The sequence below is a fragment of the Phascolarctos cinereus genome, unplaced genomic scaffold (assembly GCF_003287225.1).
Source record: "Phascolarctos cinereus isolate Bilbo 61053 unplaced genomic scaffold, phaCin_HiC Scaffold_7;HRSCAF=346, whole genome shotgun sequence".
In the NCBI taxonomy this organism is placed as follows: Eukaryota; Metazoa; Chordata; class Mammalia; order Diprotodontia; family Phascolarctidae; genus Phascolarctos; species Phascolarctos cinereus.
Genome location: NW_027556180.1, coordinates 79,313,636 through 79,334,555, shown reverse-complemented (window position 1 = coordinate 79,334,555; position 20,920 = coordinate 79,313,636). Strand labels below are relative to the sequence as shown.

The 20,920-nt window shown below is 39.9% G+C and overlaps 1 protein-coding gene across 1 annotated transcript in view; it reads left to right on the top strand.

Annotated features, from left to right (window-relative positions):
- The first annotated feature begins 306 nt into the window (after positions 1 to 306).
- Positions 307 to 20,920, top strand: part of CCNYL1 (cyclin Y like 1) — a 70,152-nt gene continuing 49,538 nt past the window's right edge. The window contains exon 1 of the mRNA XM_021008668.2: positions 307 to 536. Within this exon, the coding sequence (XP_020864327.1) occupies positions 329 to 536 (208 nt within the window). The 5' untranslated portion in view covers positions 307 to 328. The remainder of the gene's footprint in view (positions 537 to 20,920) is intronic.

Sequence of the window (20,920 nt, the reverse complement as noted above, 5' to 3'; positions counted from 1 at the left end):
CGGCCGGGGCGCAGTTGCTGCCGCCGTGCCCGAGCGGAGCCGCGGTCCTCAGCCGTGCGGGAAGGGAGAGGCGGCGGACTCCGGGCGGACATGAGCCGCCCAGCCCGGGCATAGCTCCGGGGCTGCCCATGCCCGGCCCCGCCATTGTTGGGGGAGGGGGCGGCAGCAGCAGCAGCGGCGGCACCGGCGGCGGCGGCAGCTAACTCCGGGCGGGCGGACGGGCGGCAGGCAGGCACGCAGGCGGGGCGGGCGGGCGGACCGAGCGAGCAGGGGGCGGCGCGGGGGTGAGCCGCAGGACGCGAGGGCCGGGGGGCCGAGGGGGTGTCCCATGGGGAACACGGTGACCTGTTGCGTGTCTCCGGATGCCAGCCCCAAACTCAGCCGGGGTGCGGGGGCGGCGGGGCCGGAGCGCCGGCTGGATGCCTACGAAGCGGCGGCCGGGGACGCGGTGCTGGCGGCCGCCGAGCCCAAGGAGGCGGACTCGGGAGGCGAGGGACCGCACCTGCAGCACATCAGCGACCGAGAGTTTCCCGACGGTAAGCTCCCGCGGCCCCGGCGCTGCAGTGCCCGGGCCGCCGCGAGGCCGCCCCACGCCGCGGGATCCGGGGAGGGAGAGCCGGGCCAGGGGCGAGGCGAGACGAGGCATGGCGTGGCGGCGCTGCCCGATTCCCCCTGGCCATCCCCCCGCGACTCCCCGGGCCCCGCAGCCCAGCGCCTTATGTGGGGACACACACCCCTCTCCGTACACGTGTGTGAAAGTAAAAGTGAGCTGTCTTCCACCCAAATTACTGAGCTTCCGTGTTCTGAGCATCTGGTCTCTGCGCTTTTCGGGTGCCCAAGCAGAGCCTGCTAGGTTAATGAAATCTGCCCTTTTTCCGCCCTCTCCCCTCCCCCCCACGCCCCAGTCTCACTGACTTTCTCATTCACCCACTTCCCACTGGTAAAATCTCAGCCCACTTATCTCTAGGATGAGTTGCAAAAAGATTGTCCTCTCAGTAATAGCTGGTTCTTCTGAAAGAAAGGGTTAATATAGCCCTAATTAAGTGCTTGTTGAATGAATGGAGATGATGGATTGTAAACTTTTAGGGAACTGAGTCAAATTAGAATTTGGCTGAGAAAAGTTGAAAGTGGATTCACTCAGTTCCCACAGGTAAAATCTCAGTCTACCTGTCCCAAGGTTGAGTTGCAAAAGATTGGCCTCTCAGATACTCACATCTCCTGAACAACAAAACAGAACAGGTTAATGTATCAGGGAGCCTTGCTTGTGAGCCCTAATCAAATACCTGTTGAATGAGTGTAGATGATGGGCTATAAACTTTTAGGGAACTTTAAGTCAAATTAGGAATTGGCTGAGGATTGAAAGTGGCAGACAGGCTAGTGGCAGTGAAGAGTGGGGTGATAAATTAGGCTGATCCTATCTGTGTTAACATTGAAGGAAGGAAGGAAGGAAAAGGTGGGGATAATAGTTTAAAATAAACAAAACATAGTGTGTGAAATGTCACTGCTACAGCTGGACTGAAGGCAGTTGATAACACAAAGGAAATGAGTCCCATTGAGAGCCCCACTTTGACATAGCTATTCCGTTTTAGTCTTGAGTATAATCCTTCTATACCCAAGCTACACCCACATGATAAACTATACTAGAGGTGAGTTGCTGAAATCATTTTGGCCATAATTAGACTAAACTTACAGAGTTCATTTTTCCCAGAGTTTATTTTCTTGGCTGTTCTGTCCTTTTTGAAAAATTTGATCTCTTGAACATAAATTCAGATCCTCATAATGATTTGTAATTTTCCCTATACTTTGGAAATTCTGAACTCCTCCACTTCCTGGACAAAATTATCTTTAGCAGTGTTACTCTTTGGTTAGCAATTCCTAAAATTTGCCATTAAAATAATGTTCTTACTCTGTTTTGAGGGATACCCTCAATTCTTTTTGTTTCAAAGGATAGTTTTGTTTGAACAGCATGGAAGGAATTAATTTTCAAATATGTTGTAAAAATAGACCATTTCTTCTGGAGGTCTGTGAAAGCAATTTAAGGAGGAGATTTCTTGGCCTTATTTCCACATTTGCCTCTGTAAGGGGAATGTGTCTAAGTGCTTCAGTTAGTGTACAAAAACTCTTATTTAAAAGTTTCTCTCAGTTGATAATGTCATTCCTTTACAACACTGAAGAAACAGTACCTTTTTAATAAGATTTAATGGGTTTATTGCTCTTGATTCTCATGATAACTTTATGGAATAAATATCCCCATTTTGCAGATGAGAAGACTAAGACGCAGAAAATTTGGATGCCTATTGCTGTGTTCTTTCCAGTTCGAGGGAATGAACCACACTAATAGAAATGATGTACTCAGGGTTGTAAAGAGGGTTTCCCCAGTTTCTTTTTGGCCTTATAGATTTATAGTGAATAAATTAACAAGAGGTATGAATTATTTGTATAATTGTCATAAAAGGCTGTTTACTAAGTTAGCCTGCTCTAAGACAGGTTTATAACAGAACAGATCAGCTTAGAAACAAGATAATAGTAATAATAACTTAATATTTATACAGTTCACTGAGATTTGTAAATTTATCATCTCATTTATTATCATTTATTATCTCATTTGATCCTCACAACTCTGTTACGTACCATTATCCCCATTTTATAGATTAGAAAATATAGACTGAGAAAAATTGTGACTGGCCCAGGGTCACACAGCTAGTAAGTGTCCGAGGTCCAGTGCTCTGTCCCCTGTACCTCCTAGCTGACTACCATGTTGATCTGTTACTACCCAGACCATGTCTCTCAAACCTAGCTTCTATAAAACTTCAGTGGTTTATCATGTGATTCTTAGAGCAATAATGAAAAGGGACTGATACACAGAAATAATAAAACATTAATAAAAAGCATTCATATCTAGAATGTTTTAAACAGCTTATTATAATCATAAAATTCTTTTTATTGGACCTAGATTTTTTTTCCTTTTCAGAAATCATTTTAGGGGTATGGTCTGTATTCATACTAATATGGTATCTGTTTAGTATTGGCTTAGCCGTGAAAGTAAAACTGAATGACTATCTTGGAAGAGAGTAGCCATCTGTTAATTTTTTTCCACTTAATTTCCCTTTTTTTGTTTGTTTGTTTGTTTTGATGAGGCAGTTGGGGTTAAGTGACTTACCAGGAGTCATACAGCTAGTAAGTGTCAAGTGTCTGTATTTGAACTCAGGTCCTCCTGACTCCTGACAGCCACCTAGCTGCCCCTCCACTTAATTTCTTATTAAGCACGGAAAGCAAATACAAATTCTTGTATAGTTGAATTAATTTGAGGCAGTATGGTACAGTGGAAAGAATGCTATATTTGGGGTCAGAGATAAGTGTTCGAAATCTGGCTCTGCCACTTACTGCCTGGGTGAATTTGGGCAAGTCTCTTAAGTTCTTTTGTGCCTCACTTTCTTCATCTTCAGTGAGGAGTTTTTTGACTAGATGACCCTTAAAGGTTCCTCTCAGTTGTAAATCTATGGATTCTATACTTTATGAATAATTTCACTGAATGAAATATATCCAGGATATTCAAGATCATGAACTATGTTGAAAGGAGAAATTAGATAATCATTTTATCTTTGTGCAGCTGTCAGCACATTTGTGCACCTCAGAGTAGAGGGCAGTTAAGAGAAACTTAATTTGAAGAAAGTACGTTATGGACTCATATTTTAAAAATTGTCCATCTAAGGAGACCCAGAGGGTTTGTTTTTGGGTTTGGTTTTGTTGGGTTTTTTTTGTGAGGCATTTGGGGTTAAGTGACCTGCCCAGGGTCACACAGCTAGTAAGTGTCAGGTGTCTCATGTGAGACTGGATTTGAATTCAGGTGCTCTATCCACTGTGCCACCTAGCTGCCACCCAAAAGATTTTAAAAACGAAATTGACACTCTAAATACTCATTCAAACCACGTTGATAAGTTGTGGCAAATTACGTGGAGGACTTGGAGAAAAGTCATGTGTGTAGAATTTTGCAGGTAGAAGGGGACTTAGGAAATGAAGTTTTAGTTCAACCCTGTGGTTCATACTGTAATGATAAACCTCCCAGAGATGAAGTAGACATCATTCTCCTTTCTGGAAAAACTGGGACTATAACATACAGTATATCCATGTGGATTTTGTCCAGTACAGCCATAGCATTACTTCCCAGATAGGAGCTGGAGAATTCAGGGCTGTGTGGCATAGTAGATAGAGAGCTGGCCTCTGAATCGGTAAGACCTGGCTTCACATGCTGGCTGTGACCCTTGCTGGCCCCGTGACCCTGAGCAAGTCACTCAGTGAACCTCTCAGTGCTCTAGAGAGCTCTTTAAGATTAAGTTGCAGAAAACACACCACCTTGCATATGTAGAGGGAGGCGCTTCACCTGGAGCTCCTCCCTGTAGGTCTGTGTTTGGTGACAGAGAGGGATAGAGTGAATAGAGAGGTAGGCCAGCTTGAAATCCTGCCTCAGACACATCCTGGCGTTTGCAGAAAAAGAGCTAACCTGCATTGGCAAATGGGGTTTCCTCATCCAGGGTGTTCTTTGTGTCATGAAAATCCTAGGTCCAGCCCTTTTCTGGTCATTGCCCTTGGAGTCAAAAGTTATGGGTATGGATTGTATTCTTCTGGTTGTTAACTCTGTGACCTTGGTCATGAAAAGTCAGACCTGGTTCAAATAATAGAAAAACAACAGATGTTCTTTGAAATGCCACGTGATAAAACAGGTCACAGGCAAAATTCTTGATCAGTGCACATAGTTAAAGGTACCAGTATGTGAAATACGTCTGTTTAGTCATTTCAGTCATGTCCAGTTCTTTGTGACCTCATTTGTTTTGTTTTGTTTTGTTTTGTTTTTGGCAAAGATGCCAGAGTGGTTTGCCGTTTTCCTTTTCCAGTTCATTTTACAGATGAGGAAACTGAGGCAAAGTGAAGTGACTTGCCCAGGGTCACACACCTACTAAATGTCTGAGACTGGATCAGAACTCAGGAAGATGAGTCTTCCTGACTCCAGGCCCAGCACTCTACCACCTAATGAAATATAGGTTTTTATTAATAATCGTGGCTTACTGTGTGTCAGGCACTGTGCTAAGCCTTTTACAAGTATTAGTCTGTTTGTTCTTAACAACCACCCTAAGACATATGTGCTATTATTATCCCCATTTTATAAATGAGAAACTGAGGCAGACAGAAGTTATGTGACTTTCTCTGGGTCACGTAGTTAGTTAAGTGTCTGAGACTGTGTTGGAACTCCTAGTCTTCCTGATTTCAAGCCTGGTGCTCTATCCACTGTACCATCTCAATGGATGAGCTAGACTAGAGATAAGTAAAGACTGCCTATAGTGTTGAAAATGTTTTCATCTATACCTGACTTTTGAAGCTCAGTTTTTTTACCTTTCAATCAGTTTTCTAAAAGTGATGAGAAAAACTTAAACTATTTCAATACTTGTCTACCACACTTGATTTTTGGGCTGCCCTTTAATCTCCATTGAAACAAAATGAAAGCAACACATAAAAAGTACTCACATTCTCCTCCCCCTCCCCCCCATTTTTAATTTCTTCGCCTCATTTTAGATGATCTTCTGTTTCCTTGGAAACTAAAACTGAAAGAACTACTTTGCCATCAAATATTCCAGTGTCCTTTTTGTGATGAAGAATTCTATTATTTTGAGAGAGGCTGTGTGGCCTGGTGAAAAAACCATGCCCAGGGTTGGTAGACCCGTGTTTTGGTCCTTAACAAGGACACATGTAGTTGTGGGACCATAACCAAGTTGGTTAACCTCAATAAACTCCTATTGCCCCATCTCTAAAATGAAATTTTGTGAAGTATTGCCCATCATAGAAGTTGTGGGACAATCTCAGCAACGCCTCTGCCTTTCTTTCCCTCTCTTAGCTCCTAATACTTTCCAGTGCTACTTTACAGGGTTACCCTGAAGAATAAATAAAATAATGTAGTTGAAAGTGCTTTGTAACTGTAAAGGGTAACATAAAGGCTGCAATTATTTATCCAAATTCATTCTTTGAATGCCACTTTGTTTCTTTAAAAAGAGGTAGTATTTCATGTGTATAGTTTCTGAACTTACTGTAATTTTTCATCTATTCCTTTAACTACTAAGTTCATTAGTTTTTCTTTTTATCCTGGTATCATAGAAGTATAGGCGATAGTACCATTGTTCACGCCAGACTTTTGGGCCCTCAACTTAGGACCTTACATGAATTTAATAACTACGTGCCTTTGAGGGTAGTAATGATAGAAATTTTGGGATTGGTTAATTTTTAAAGGATAAAGAACTAAAAATAACAGGTGCCTTTCCTGGCTATCTATTATTCCCAGCAGATACTATCGAGCAAAAAGAAAAACAATCTCAAAAACAAATGTTGGGCATTTTTTTCACCATCAATTCTCACTTTTTCAATTTAAGCAGCCTCTAGTCACAGTAAACAAAACTAGGCTGACAATTAAAAAAAAAATTCCCACATAACCAGTGTTTGACTTTCTGTTAGCTCTTCCACTACCCATAATGACAGCTGGAGAGAACTGAAACATTTAAAAAGTGAACTTTACGTCTTATAATGATAGTTAACTTGATTTGGAGAGGGTATGTGTAGAAATTCAGTAAGTAATGAACTTTGTCTTGCATTTATAATATTATAATGCTTCAGTCAGAGACTACAAAAATCTTGATGTTTATTTTTAGAGAAAAAATATAAGGAAAAAAATAAGGTGTTAAAATTGCTGTCCGCCTTGGAGGTTGTGGGCAAGACCAGGAAAAGTCTCATCTCCCTTTCCTGAACTAGAACCATCAGAAAGAAAAATGAACAAGTCAACATCTTCCTTTCTGGTGACTAAATAAAACATACTGTCTTGAAAACATTAATTCCATGAGCCAAGTTTTTCTACTTTATCTCTGAGTGGAGATTTCTCATCTCCCTCTTTATAACCTCCCCATCTTGATCTCATCTTTTCCTGAGGATTCATTTATCATTGCATTATAGGTAACTCCTAAATCTGTAGTCAAAATTCCCATCCTACATTGCCAGCTGCTTTCTAGACATCATTGTTAATACACGTCCCATTGGCATCTCAAATTCAACATGTCCAAAAGTGAATTGATCGTGTTCCTCTTTCTTCAATCAGTCAGCTAGGTAGCATTATTAAGAGCCATTTAAGTGCCAGACATTGTGAAGAAAGACGGAGAAAACAAAGTCAAAAGCGTATCCTTGCTGGAAAGGAGCAGTTAGGTCACAGTGCTGTGGAGAAAAGCCCTGGATCTGAAATCAGGAAGACCCAAGTTCCTCATCTGTAAGATGGAGACAGTAGTAGCACTACCGTCCAGGGTTGCTGTGAGAATAAAAGGATGTAATATGTGAAACACTTGATGAACTTTAAAGTGCTCTATAAATGCAAGTTATTATTGTTAAATCTGACCCACCTCCAAACGACCTGTTTCTGTTGATGGTACCATCATCTTGTCAACATAGGCCTGTAACCCTACTCTTCTAATTCCCTTCTCTTCTCCATCTCTACTTATGTCAGCAGCCTTAACTCTGGCTTTTATTCCCTCTCATCTGGACCTTCTAATGAGTTCCTTTCCATACAGCTGCCAAATATTCTTCCTGTGTCATAGGTCTGACCCTGTTACTGGCTTGGTCATAAATCTTCAGCGGTTCCTTATTGCTTCTAGGATAAAATGCAGGCTCTTTATCTGCAGTGTAAAGCACTGATTTCAGTTTGGTTTCAACCTCACTTTCCAGCCTCATTTGACCTCCCTTCACTCTCCCTTTTCTTTTAGCTAAGCTGCTTCCTGAACTCAGTAGTCCATCTCCTAACATTCCCTCTGCTCCTTCCCTCTTGCCTGGAGTGCATCCTAGCTTTTCCTTCTCTTCAGGTATGTGCCCCGGGGCTGCTGCCTCTGAATCCTTGCTGAGTCTTATCATGAGTTGTTAGTGTTTTCTCCCTCTTCACTTTACCTTGTATTTTACTTGTTTGTGTTTGTATCCGTCTCTTCCCCCCAATAGCATATAAACTCTCCTTAAATTTTTGTTGTGTCCCCAGCATTCATCTGTGTCTGACTCATAGTATTAGCCCGATTGAATGTTTACGGAAGAATGGAAATGTATTTCCTATGCCTTTCCACTAAGATACTCAGTGACCCGCTTTTTGCCCTTTGCATATTTCAATTTTGTTGCCTGTATGAAGTCAAATAGATGAAGGTTTGAGGTGCCTTTGCAAAGTGTGCCTCCCCCACCAAGCCAATTTATCTGAAAAGGAAAATGTGGTAAAGAAGCCCGATTCTCTTATGAATTGAATCTATACTTTTTTTCCCTTATAAGACATGAATTGGAAATTTTCTTTTGCAGTTAAAATAAGGTATTTGTAGACTGCACATAGATATTACCAATTTCAGTGCAACAAATTTTTGTTACCTATCTCTGTATGGGGAAGGTGCTAAAGGTATCATGCTAGCTATGTTGGGGATAAGATGATACACACAATCCTTGCCCTAAGAGAACTCAATCTAATAGGTAGTTAAAATATACACAAGAAAAGCATGATAGAGAGGAAAACCTATTAAAACCCCAAAGTGAATCTGGGTTTTCAAAGGCTATGCCAATAAAACTCAAGGCCTGCCAAGTTCAAAAGGCTTATTGTACAGTTCTCACAGGGTTGTAGATCTGCCCTAACTAGGAAGGCTCAATTGAAAGGTTGATACAGAGAGCAGCTGTGCAGTTTGCTGGCGAGAATAACCATGTTTTTGGCCTAGTGATTTTAGAAAACTATATTTGATCCTTCAGTTCCTCATTAGAGGGATGAATGAAAATGCAACATTATTCATTATGGTTACTTAAAACAGAATGGGCAAGAAGCTAGTGTTATTATAATCTCTGCAGATAAGTAACTGGAAAATGTCTAGTGGATTTTAAAAAGGCTGCCTTCCTTTGTCTCTTTAAAAATAGCCGAAATAACCATCAGTAGCTTGCTTTTAAAACTTGCCTTTATATGTACCATTGAACATAATTATTTATTCTTATTTCTTCCAGTCTTTAAAATGAAATCATTATACTTAGATAGACTTACTTGGCTAGACACTATATTTTAAGGAAGATCTTGAACTCCTAATTTAACATAATTTTCAATAAAGCTTAAGGACACGGGGGGGAAATGACTTTAAACTTTACAAAATGATTTTCTTAATATAATTTTACTGTGCATTTTTCACGTCAGTTCAGCTTTTTTAATATTTTCTTCTCAGCAATGAATTCAATTTGGTAAGTTTTTATTAAACACCTACTGTGTGCTATACACTGAGTTCTGGGGTTTAGTAAAATAGAGAGTTTAGATAAATTGAGCATTTGCTGAACATTGTGGTCAGTTCTGTAGTAACTGAATCAAATAGACATTAAGGGCTCTGCTGTGTGTAAAGTACTGTAGTATATGAAGTTCAAGAAGTAACCCCAACACTTAGAGACTTTGTTTCGTACAGGGATGGCATAAGCAATCAAAGTGATTTGTAAAGTTAAAAGTAGAAAAGTCCATCGCTGGGACTTGTGGATGACCTCTTAGAGAGGATTATATTTGAGCTGGGCGTTAAAGGAGAGACAGTGTCAAATTGGCAAAAATAATAGAAGACAGAAATCGTGTTTGAAGGTCTGTGGGGAAGCAGGCTAATGCTCTGTTGGTATACATGTGAATTAAACACAATTCTGGAAAATTATTTGCAATTATGTAAAAATGTTCCTATCTTTTGACTCTGTGATTCTACTACTGGGCATATACCCTCAAAAGGGCAAAGATAGAAAGGTCCTACATGTAACAATGATCGTCATAGCACCTTTTATTATAGTATGGGAAAAGTTACATGAATTAATTGCAGAATGAAGAGGGCAGGCCAAGAAAACTACGTACAGCAACTACAGTAATCTAAAGGAAAACGGCACTAACTGACAGTTGAATTTAGATTAAATACGTTAATATTAGTTTCAGAGGAAATATATCCCTTTCTTGGTAGAGATGTGGGAGGTAGCCAGTGCAGAAAGGCTCCTATGCTGCCAGATTAGGTTCATGTGTCCATTGGTTTTACTGAGTTATTTTTCTTTGATAGAAAGGTGAGTCCTTTTTTTGGCCGGGGGGGGCGTTGGCGACAAGGAGGAAGGTACAGAGAGTTATTATTAAGTAATTGGCATTTTAAAACATTAATAAAACTTTTTGAAAGACAGGTAGGCATTAAATAGGTTGAGGGCTTTCCAGGAATAGGGAGCAATTGAACGATCAGTCAACATCCATTTACATGCCTACTGTGTGCTGCGCACTGTGCTGAGTGCTGGGGGGAGGGAACAAAATGATACAGTTCCTGTCCATAAGGAGCTTTACATTTGGGGGGGGAGTGGGAGAGTGATGAAGATAAGAAAAGGTAAGTAAATACAAAATATATATACTAAATAAGACGGGTGGGGAAGAGGAACGGTCTCAGAAAATGGCATTTGAGCTGAGTTTTGAAGGGAGCTGAAAATTATAAGAAGTTGGGATGAAGATTTAAGTTATGTTTTAGTATGGGGAACAGACTGGGTACAGATACAGAGACGGAAGATGGGATGGCCTGGAACTTGTGAAGGGCTTGAAATGCCAAACAGGAATTTGAATTTTATTCTAGAAGCAACAGGAAGCCATTGGGACTTTTTGAGCAGAGAAGTAACATTGTCCTGTGATTTAGGAATATTGATCTGACAGATACAGGGGAGGTAAGATTGAAGAGGGGAGAGCCTAGATAAAGTGAGGTCAGTTAGGAAGCTTTTGCAGTGTATATTCCATTGGAGAGGTGATGAGAACCTGGACAAGGGTGGTGGTCATGGGAGTATAGAGAAGAGTTGCAAGAGACTCTGTGGAGGAAGAATTGACAGGGGACTTGAATTAGTTGAATATAGGAAATGAGGAAAATTGAAGAGTCACGTATGATTTTAAGGTCACAGATTTGGGTAACTGAAAGAATGGCATCCTTGATAAAAAGTGGGGAAGTTAGATAGAGTAGTGGGATTTTAGGGGGAAAATAATGAATTTTGCTTTGGATCGTTGATTTTGATATGCCTGCAGCAGTGGTGTCAAACCTAAATAGAAAACAGATCCCTGCAGGCTACATATTGACATAGAAAACTACAAATTAATGTTATCTGTGTTGTGTTGTATTTTTACTTTATTTAAAAAAAAACATTTCCCATTTACATTTTGATCTGGTTCAAGCTGCACATTTACGAGCAGGGAATTTGCGGTGTGACAGCAAGTGGGAAATGTTCAGTTGGCAATTGGTGATGCAGGACTAGAACAGACGACAGCATAGTTTTGAATGTAGAGCTCTGGGAGTCATCTGCTTAAGTTGAGTCAATATGCATTTATTAAGCACCTACTGTGTTTTTAGGGAGACCAGTCCTTGCCCTCCTAGAGCTCACAATTTAGTGAAGAAGACAACATGAAAACAACTATATTCAAACCAAGATATATACAGGATAAATTGGAGATAATCAACGGAGGGAAGGCATAAGCGTTAAAGGGGGTAGGGAGAGCCAGGAAAGTCTGCAAAAGGTGGGGTTTTTAGCTAAGACTTGAAGGAAATTAAGAAATGAGGGGAGAGAATTTGGGGCATGGAAGATAGCCAGTGAAAATGCAAGGAGTTGGGAGATGGAATGTGTTTTGCTAGGAACAGCAAGGAGGCCAGTATAACTGGATCATAGAGAATATGTGGAGGGAATAAGGTGTAAGGAGATCGAAAAGGTAGGAAGGGGCCAGTTTATAAAAGGCTTTTAAAAGCTGCAGAGGCTTTATAGTTAATCATGGAGGTATAGGGAACCACTGATGTTTATGGGATAGTGGGGCTGGGTGACATGGTCACGTCACACCCATGCTTTGACTGCTAATTCGAGAATCAGCATGGGGAGAGACTTTGAGGCAGGGAGACCAACCGTCAGACTGTTACAGTAATCTTGCTCTGAGGGTTTACACCAGGATGGTGGCAGTGTCAAAAGGGTGCATATGTGAGAGGTATTAGAAAGATAGATGTCCATGATGGTAAAATAGGGAAGTTAGCAAGAGGGGAGGGTTTGCAGGGAAAGAATGAATTCAGTTGTGAATGTGCTGAGTCTAAGATGTCTACAGGACATCCAGTTTGAGATGTTCCTTAGGCCAGTAAGAGCCTTGAGTTACACCTACTGTTAGGGAGCAGGATTTGGATGATGAACCTACAAAGGAGAAGAGAAGGAAGCATCATTGGTTTAAAAATAAAAACACACAAGAAAGTGTAGGTTATAGATGGAGGATGCAAGTAGTCCACTTTGAACATAGATGTATAAAGAGAATCAGCAGGAAATCCAAATGGAATGGTAAGGTGGTGCCAGATTTTGGAGATCTTGGATGTTAGGCAGCAGAGTTTAAGCCTTATTTATCTTATATAGGGCAGGTAGGTGGTGCAGTGGGTAGAGTGGTGGGCCTGAGGTCAGCAAGACCTGAGTTCAAATCTAGCCTCAGACATTGGTGTGTTTGCTCCAGTTTCCTTGTATGTAAATTAGAGAAAATAACAGCACCCTACCTCCCAGGATTGTTGTGAGGATCAAATGAGATAATAATTGTAAAGCACTTAACACAGTTCCTGGCACGCAGCATGCCCTATATAAGTGTTAGCTGCTGCTATCATCATCACTATTTTTATTTCAGTAGGTAAGGGGAGTCACTGAAGGAATTTGGAGGGAGATCTGATCTGACCAGATCTGTTCACAAGGAAACGCATCCAACTAAGTTTATTTAATCTCTTACTTCAGTAAGACATGGATTTTGGGTTGCTTTCTTTCTGTGAGGAAAGTTAAACTTCTTTTAGATAGGTGTGATGAATATAATTTTAGCCTTGTATTTGAGTTTAAATTTTCACATGCTATACTTACATTTGACTTTAATTTAAACATATCTATGGCACAGGGGAGAGATCACAGGACTTGGAGTAAAGAAGCCCAAGTTCCATCTTACTTTAGGCACTTAAGAGCAGTGCGACCCTGGGCAAAAGGCTGTCTATGCCTCAGTTTTCTCATCTGTTAAATGGGAATTATAACACCTCTCTCCTAGGAGGTTGTTATACAAGGATCAAATGAGTTAGCATGTGTAAAGCATTTTGCACACCTTAAAGAGCTCCATAAATGCTATCTGTGAACTAAATCAAGGCCTATCTCTGATTCTAGAAGCTTAGATTTTTTTTTCTTTTGGGGACACAACAGTTTCAAGGATGTGTTTGAGTTGTATATACTTCATTTTTGACTCAGTTGAGAATTTCCAGCGATAGGGCCTGGAAAATTCAGGGCCTGCTTAGGTATTCAATTTGAAGTTAGAGGTAACCAAATTTCATTTGTTACATTTCTTGAATTCCCGAGAACAGATGCCTTCCAACTTTTTCTCCACACATGACTGCCACCCAGGTGTCCAGGAGAAGCTTGAAGTATCATAACTCCATATCTTACTAGCAACAGGGTCAAATATGGTCTTTTAGTTCAAAACCCTCATTTTAACATGCTCTTCTCTTTTTGCTTCTGCCAATGGAATGTTTACTTATAATAAGTTAAATCACACTGTATTTTAAATGCCTTGGTTTGGGCTTGTCACTGTATTTTACTGTTTCTTTAAAGAAAAAGAAATTATACTTTATCTGCGTTTTGGGTGACATCTGATGAGAGTTCTTGAGTATTAAGGCAGCCTCATTCTTTTAAAGCTATGAATCCAGTTTTCTGCTGAGTATTTAAATTGGTTTCAAACGTTTAAGATACTACAACTTATCTCCCCTAGAGTTATTGAATAGTAAAAGCATGTAAAAATGGAATAAGGTAAGAAAAGTTTAATTTATGATATATTTTTATGTTAATGGTCTGTTTTGATGATAATTCAAGGAAATTTCTATACCAGAAGTAGTATAGTATAGTATTCAGATATTAGATGATGAATACTTTACCTGCGTTTAATTTAATTTAAACTGTACTCCTCCTTAAGCTTTCATTTTTTCACCAGCTCTAATACAAATTTATATCGAATAGGTATTGAGGCATAACACGCTTCTGTTACTACACGGGACTAACAGAGAAGAATTCTTTTTATTCTAAATAATGGTATAGAAGTTGAAAAACAGCAGCTTGAAATTCTGTGGTTGTATATAAAAAATAATTCAAGCAACAATCAGTTTCATCTCTTGTCTTTTCTTTACCTGGACTAATCAGGAAGGAGATAAAACAAGATGTCTTCCTATTTATTAATCTAGATGTAGCTATATAGCACATCATACCAATTATCTATGTTAAGCAGGTATTTTACATAGTATCCCTTCCCTTAAATAAGGCACAGTGCTTTTTAGTATAGTTAATTTAATTACAGTAAGATTTTATATTAACCTGGACCCATTAATGTGAAATTGGGATAATTCCTGCTGGGCTGAGATATACTTTGTATATCTGTTTCTAGATAAACAATTCTCTGACTCTAGTTGGGCTAAAATAAACTAAGGTCATTTTCAGTTTTAAAAAATTCTAGGAGCCCACGATTTATTTATTTTTTTTGGTGGGGGCAATTGGGGTTAAATGACTTGCCCAGGGTCACACAGCTAGTAAGTGTCAAGTGTTTGGTCTGAGGCCGGATTTGAATTCAGGACAGGGCCGGTGTTGTATCCACTGTAACACCTAACTGCCCCAGCCTATGATTTATTTTAAAAACGGTCTGTAATTCAGACTCACTTTCTACCTCAAATTATTTAAGGTTTGTCATAGGGCAAGAGGGAAATCTTGACCTGTGATTTCTTTGGTAAGAGACTCCCTTCTCTGAGTACAGATTGACCATTCTTCTGCAGTAGGCTCAGAATAGTTAAAGCAACTCTTGAGGTTCTGCCTTCCAGCCTTCAGACTGGCAAATTTGACAAAAAAAGGCACATGGTAGAGGGGCTTTGTGAAAACAGGTACATTAGTACACTATTAGTAGAGCTGTGAATTGGCCTAGCCATTCTGGAAAGCAATTTAGGCTTTTGCCCCCAAAGTTACTAAGCTCTATTAAATTTTGATCCAACAATACCACAACCAGGCCTATCCCCCAGTGATCAAAGAAAGAGGAAATGGACTTGTATGTGCAAAGAGACTTAGACGTCAGTTTCTTTTGTGGTGACAAAGTACTGGAAACTAAGGGGATCCCCATCAGTTGGGGAATAGCCACACACATTATGATATATAAATATAATGGAGTACTATTGTGCCATAAGGAGTTATGAAAAAGGGCAGTTTTGGAGAAATGCGTTGGGTTTCATACAAGCTGTATGAACTGATACCAAGGTAAGTAACCAGAACCAGGAGAACAGTTTTTACAGTTTCGAAAGACTCTATCAGTGCATTGACCAGTCACAATTCCGGAGGTCAGAACATGAAGCACACTACCTGACTCCTGACAGAATGTTGGTGAACTAAGGGTGCAGAAATAAGACATATATTTGGACGTGGCCAGTGCAAGAACTTGTTTTTCTTGGATATGCGTATTTGTTGTAAAGGGTGTTTTTGGTGTTTTTGTTTGTTTTTTCAATTGAGAGAGAAGGTGAGAGGGACAGAAAATTGGTATTAATTGAAAAATTAAATCTAAAATAATCATAGGGAATTGCTGGGTCACTGTTAAGTGACTTTCCCATAGTCAGTCGTTTAGTCAGTTTCAGAGGTGGAACCCAGATTTTTCTGACTACAGGCTAGACACTATGTCTACTCTGCCAGGATTCCTCTTATTATACTATTATATTGGAATTCTGTGTAACAGTGTAACTGCTATATGCTATGCAAATGGCATTGCTTAATGTACTTCCACGAAAGTCCAGCCTAGAAGCTGCCTTGTGACTTGTAATTGACTCAGAATTCTGGCCTATGATAGTGTAGTATGTGCCTCAATAGGTTCTCTCAAGTTGGAAAGGCTTTGAGTATGAGCCTAGTGAGAGGCTTTGACTTTGTTACATGCAACCTGGCTAAGTTTGTAGAGGTTCACTAAATACTGTATTGCTTTAACTCCTGTAATTCTTGTAATTGATTTTTTAAAAATACAGTTCTGCTTCTGCAATGACTGGCAGAATGGTCAAAAGGGTAGCAACCATTGTTGGGCATATGAATATAGTGGTACGTGAATGTAGTAGGTTATTGTATAATAATGGTTAAATCAGAAAAATTCAGAGGAATACGAAAGTATTCATATGAACTACCTCAGGGTGACACAGACAGAGCCCAAAGAATGATATACACAGTGACCACAATAGCTACAAAATGTAAACAAAGACAACACTGCAGGGAAGGTGGACTCTGAATATTGTGATAACCTCTTGGTCTTAAAGAAATCTGCTTCCTTCCTCTTAGCCAAAACTTGGGGCTAATTGTTTTATATCTTGTATAAGATATAATACTGTCACTGTATGTAAACTCATTTCTGTAAGCTTTCTAATATAAATTTAAGTGTCCACTTTTCAGAATTATTCATAAAACCTTTATATCTGGACCATTGTAGAATGTGGAATTTATAGAACTGCACATTATTAGGGGCTTCTAGGTGGCTTAGTGGATAGAGAGTGGTGGGGCCAGAGTCAGGAAGATGTCTTCTGAGTTCAAATCTGGCCTCAGACATTTAGTAGATGTGTGACCGTAGGCAGTCACTTAACCCTGTTTGCCTCAGTTTCCTCATCTGTAAAATGAGCTGGAGAAGGAAATGGCAAACCACTCCAGTATCTCTGCCAAGAAAATCCCACTTGGGGTTACAAAGAATTGGACACGACTGAAAAACAACTCATTATTTAGCCTCAAATTTGTTTCAGGGTGCAGTAATAATAAAACCATGGCTAAGAGAGGACAGCTTTACTGTTTGAAATAAAATGAAGTTAATTTACAACTTGGTAAAAATAATCACTTCATATGCTTTAATTAAACACCTGCTGTGTGTTAGGCGCTGAGTATATGGTTTCTCTCTTCACAACATCTCTTCCACATCCTTGCCTTCCATCTCTCTACTCATAACTGCTGCCCCTCGAGGGTTCTTATCACCTTATGCCTAAAATATTGCAATGGTCTGCTGGTTGGTGTTCCTGCCTCAATTGAGGTCTCTCCCCATTCCATTCCATTCAGATGCCAAAATCACTCACCTTAAGTGCAGGTCTGACTATGTTACCTGCTTCTCATCCACAACTGAGTAAAACTTCAGGGACTTACAAAAATTACCTCCAGGGTCAAATGTAAAATGCCCTGTTTGGCATTTAAAAGCCTTCACAGCCTGACCTTTTCCTTCCTTTTCAGGCTTCTTATACTTTATTCCCCTATACTGACTCTCCATCTAAATATACCAGCCCACTTTGTGTCCTTCACACAGAGATACTCTACAATTGGCCTTTTTGTTTGTATAGTCCGTCCCGTTTCCCGCGGCCGGCCCCCCCCCCCCCCGCCATACCCCCAAAAACATCCTCTTGGCTTCCTTCAAGACTTCACTCAAATCCCAGCTTGTGTAGGTCTTTCCCGGGTTCCTCCCTTTCTCCCAACGTCTTCCAGCTGACATTCTGGACCATTTACATTGTATATCTCTTTTGTATGCAGGTGCATGTTATTTGACTCATTAGAGTATCTGTTCTCTGGATGATATTTTTGCCTTTCTGGTGCCTGGCACACAATAAACTCTTAAATGCTTGTTGACTAAAGTATAAAAATGAGACTAGGAGCTTACGTTCCTCTAGGGGAAACTTGTTTACACATATGAAAATATAAGATATATACAAATAAGTACAAAGTGATTGGCTGAGGCATGGGAAGACCACTGGGAGAATCTAGAAGGCCTCTTGAAGAAAGACATTTGAAGAGCACTAGGAGCTCTGTGGAGCAGAGGTGAGGAGGAAGAATGTCTGAATGTTTGTGGCTTGTGGGGAGCTTGTGCAGCATATGGAGATAGGGCATGGAATGTTGAGCAGCCGGGCTGGAAGCCAGATTGTGCATGATCTTTCAATACCGAGGAGAGCAGCTTGTTGTTTATCCTGGAGGTAATGGAAAACCATGCAAGCAAGCTACTTGACCAGGGAAGTTGTATAGTCAGACCTGTGCTTTAGGTGTGTCAAGTTGGGTGCTGTGTTAAGGATGTATTGGGGGGGGGACAGAATTCAAGGAAAACACTTATGTATCAATGTGAAATGATGCAAAACTCTGGATTTGGAATCAGAGGACTAGGGTTCAAGTGTCACTGTTAATGACCTTGGGTAAATCACTTCACCTCTATAGGCCTGCTTCCTCATCTTTAAAAATGAGAAGGCTAAACTAGATGACCTTCAACTGCCCTTCAGCTCTAGATTTGTCATTTTTAAAATTCTGTGTCATGCTCCAAAGCAGAAAACTGAGATTGGGAACAAGACTAGAAACTAAGGAATCAGGCATCTAAAATAGAGACAAACTGGACCAAGATGATGCCCTGAAAGAAGTGACCAAGTGGGTAAACTGTTGGAATAGCAAATGAGGCACCAATGACAGGAATACTTGAATGGGGCAGCTGTGTATACTTAGCTCTGATTCTCCTGACTACTTTCTGTTTTGCCACTGAACTTGTTTACTTCTCTTCAATAGGCCTAGCTCAGACTTCCTGACGGCATAGGCACTAACCCTAGGGCATGTCTAGTCCTGGGCCTCCAAGTGAGAGCAGGGGAGCTCTGTTATGGTTGTGGCAAGTGTGGAGGTAGCATAGACAATCTATGAAGAACTGGCCTCATTCCCAAACCTCTTTGGTTCAAGTCCTCCCTCAGATGCTAGTGTACACCCTGCTTCAGTGGCCTCTCTGTAAGTTGTGGATCACTTGCTGATTATCATTGATAGGAGGAGTTTCCTCCTGGAAAGTTTACTTTAATCTGTGAAATTACATCATATTCAGTGTTCCATACCTGTGCTTCCCCACTCCTGTAAAGAAGGGAAGTAGATGCATTCTGTTATCTTTTCTTTGAGGCCAGGCTTGGTCAATAAAATTACAGTGTTCATTTGCACTTTTGTTTTTCTTTCCATTTATACTTATGTTGCTGTGAATTTTATTTTCCCAGTTTTCCTTACTTCACTTTGTATCAGTTCATATAGTATAGGTCTTCCTGTCAAGCTTTACTTTTCCATTCTAGGTTTCTTTCTATGATTTGTAAAAGATTACATGAAAACCCAGTATTCCTTTTTTAATCTCATTTTTTCCTATAACACCTAATCTTGCCATCAAATCAGGTTATATTTTAATAGTTAAACAGTAAATGAAAGAGATCTTAAAATGCATTTTTGTTTTCATCACTTTTTTCAGCACAATTTTTTATTTTCTTGTTTCTTAAATCTTATGTTAATTTTTTTATTTTGATTTATCAGCAGTCACTTCCATAAGCTTTTGAGTTTTAAATTTTTCTCCCCCCTTCACACCTCCTCCCCAAGATAGCGAGTAATCTGATACAACCTATACATGTTTTCATCACTTTTAATCATAAATTCTTAATTTTTCGTAAGAAAACATCAATGTAAAAAATTTTTTAAAGAAATTTCAAATTTTTAAAAGAAAAAAGTACAGTACTAGAAGAATGAAAGCACAGTGTAAATCCTTTTTTCAGAAATATCTCTAAATCTAGTTGGCAGTGTTCAATAGATGATGAAACTAGGGTGGTGCAGCCATTTGTTACTGTTGGCTTATTCAGTTGGAAAAAATTTCATGTAGAGAGAGGTGATTTTACAATATAATGGCTTAAATTTCCATTGTATTAAAATGTTAGTACTGCAGGTGATGGTGATGTCAGTTAACAGAGGAAAATAAAAATGTTACAATGAGAAGTATTTGAGTATTGGGACTCTTGTAAATTCATATGCTTAAAAAGTTGATTGTATGGGGAAGAAAATGAAATTAGGCCTTAGGCCATCCATACTCATTAAAAAGTAAGCCTTATGTAGCTATCAACTTGACATAATTTGCTTTTTTTCCCATTTAGAAAAGTTAGAGAGATGGAAGAATCTTGAGTCGATCTTACCTTATTGTTATTTGCAAGCTTAGAGATATTATGGAATATTATTATTATTTACATGTAGCAAATTCTGTATAAATGTGGGATTCTTACATTTTGGGTTTTTTTCAATCTTTTTATTTTTGTTTTAATACTTTGAGGTTTCATGATTGATTCCTCTTTGGTTTGTTCAGGTTTTCAGGGAATCTCTGGGGTAATCTTTTACTACTTTCTCTTCTAAGCTGTTCTTCCAATTCTTTTCTTAAGAGCTTTTATTCATGTTTTTAATCTGTTCATTTTTTTCCTAGGTACTTATATAGTCCTTGTGGAAAGTCCATATTTTTCTTTAATTCTATACAGAGAGTTGCTATTGTATTTCTCATCCTCCAGATCTCTAGATAGGTAACAATTTTTGATACCAGTGGATGTTTTCTTTGATTTTCTTCTGATTTGGGGGTTTGTTTCAGAGCCAGGGTCTACTCCCTTCTGTGCTTTTTAGTGGGGTGGTAGCTTGGTTTTTTCATGCCCTGGGACTCCGCGATTCTCTGGCTGACCACTTCCTCCCAGAGTTAGGCCAGCTTTATCTTCAGTGCCTCTCAAGTTTCTCTGGACTGATCTCTGTCTTCACTCTTCAACACTTCTAGGCTCCTGGGGCTTTCTCATGGAAGCCCTCCACTCTTCTGCTTTTGATACCTCTGGACACAGCCTTGCTACATGTTCTGGCTTGCTAAAGGCCTTTCCTAGAAGCTCCCAGGTTTCAATCTGGCCTCCTGTAACAGTTCTGAGATGGAAGAAGTCACTGTAGTTTCTCATAGGATTTCTTGATCATTATTCAGTCTAGTATGAAAACTTGAAGATTTTGCTAGAGTGGGAGTTTGAGTAGTTTACTTCCCTTTCTTGGGAAGAAGCTCCCCTGAAAT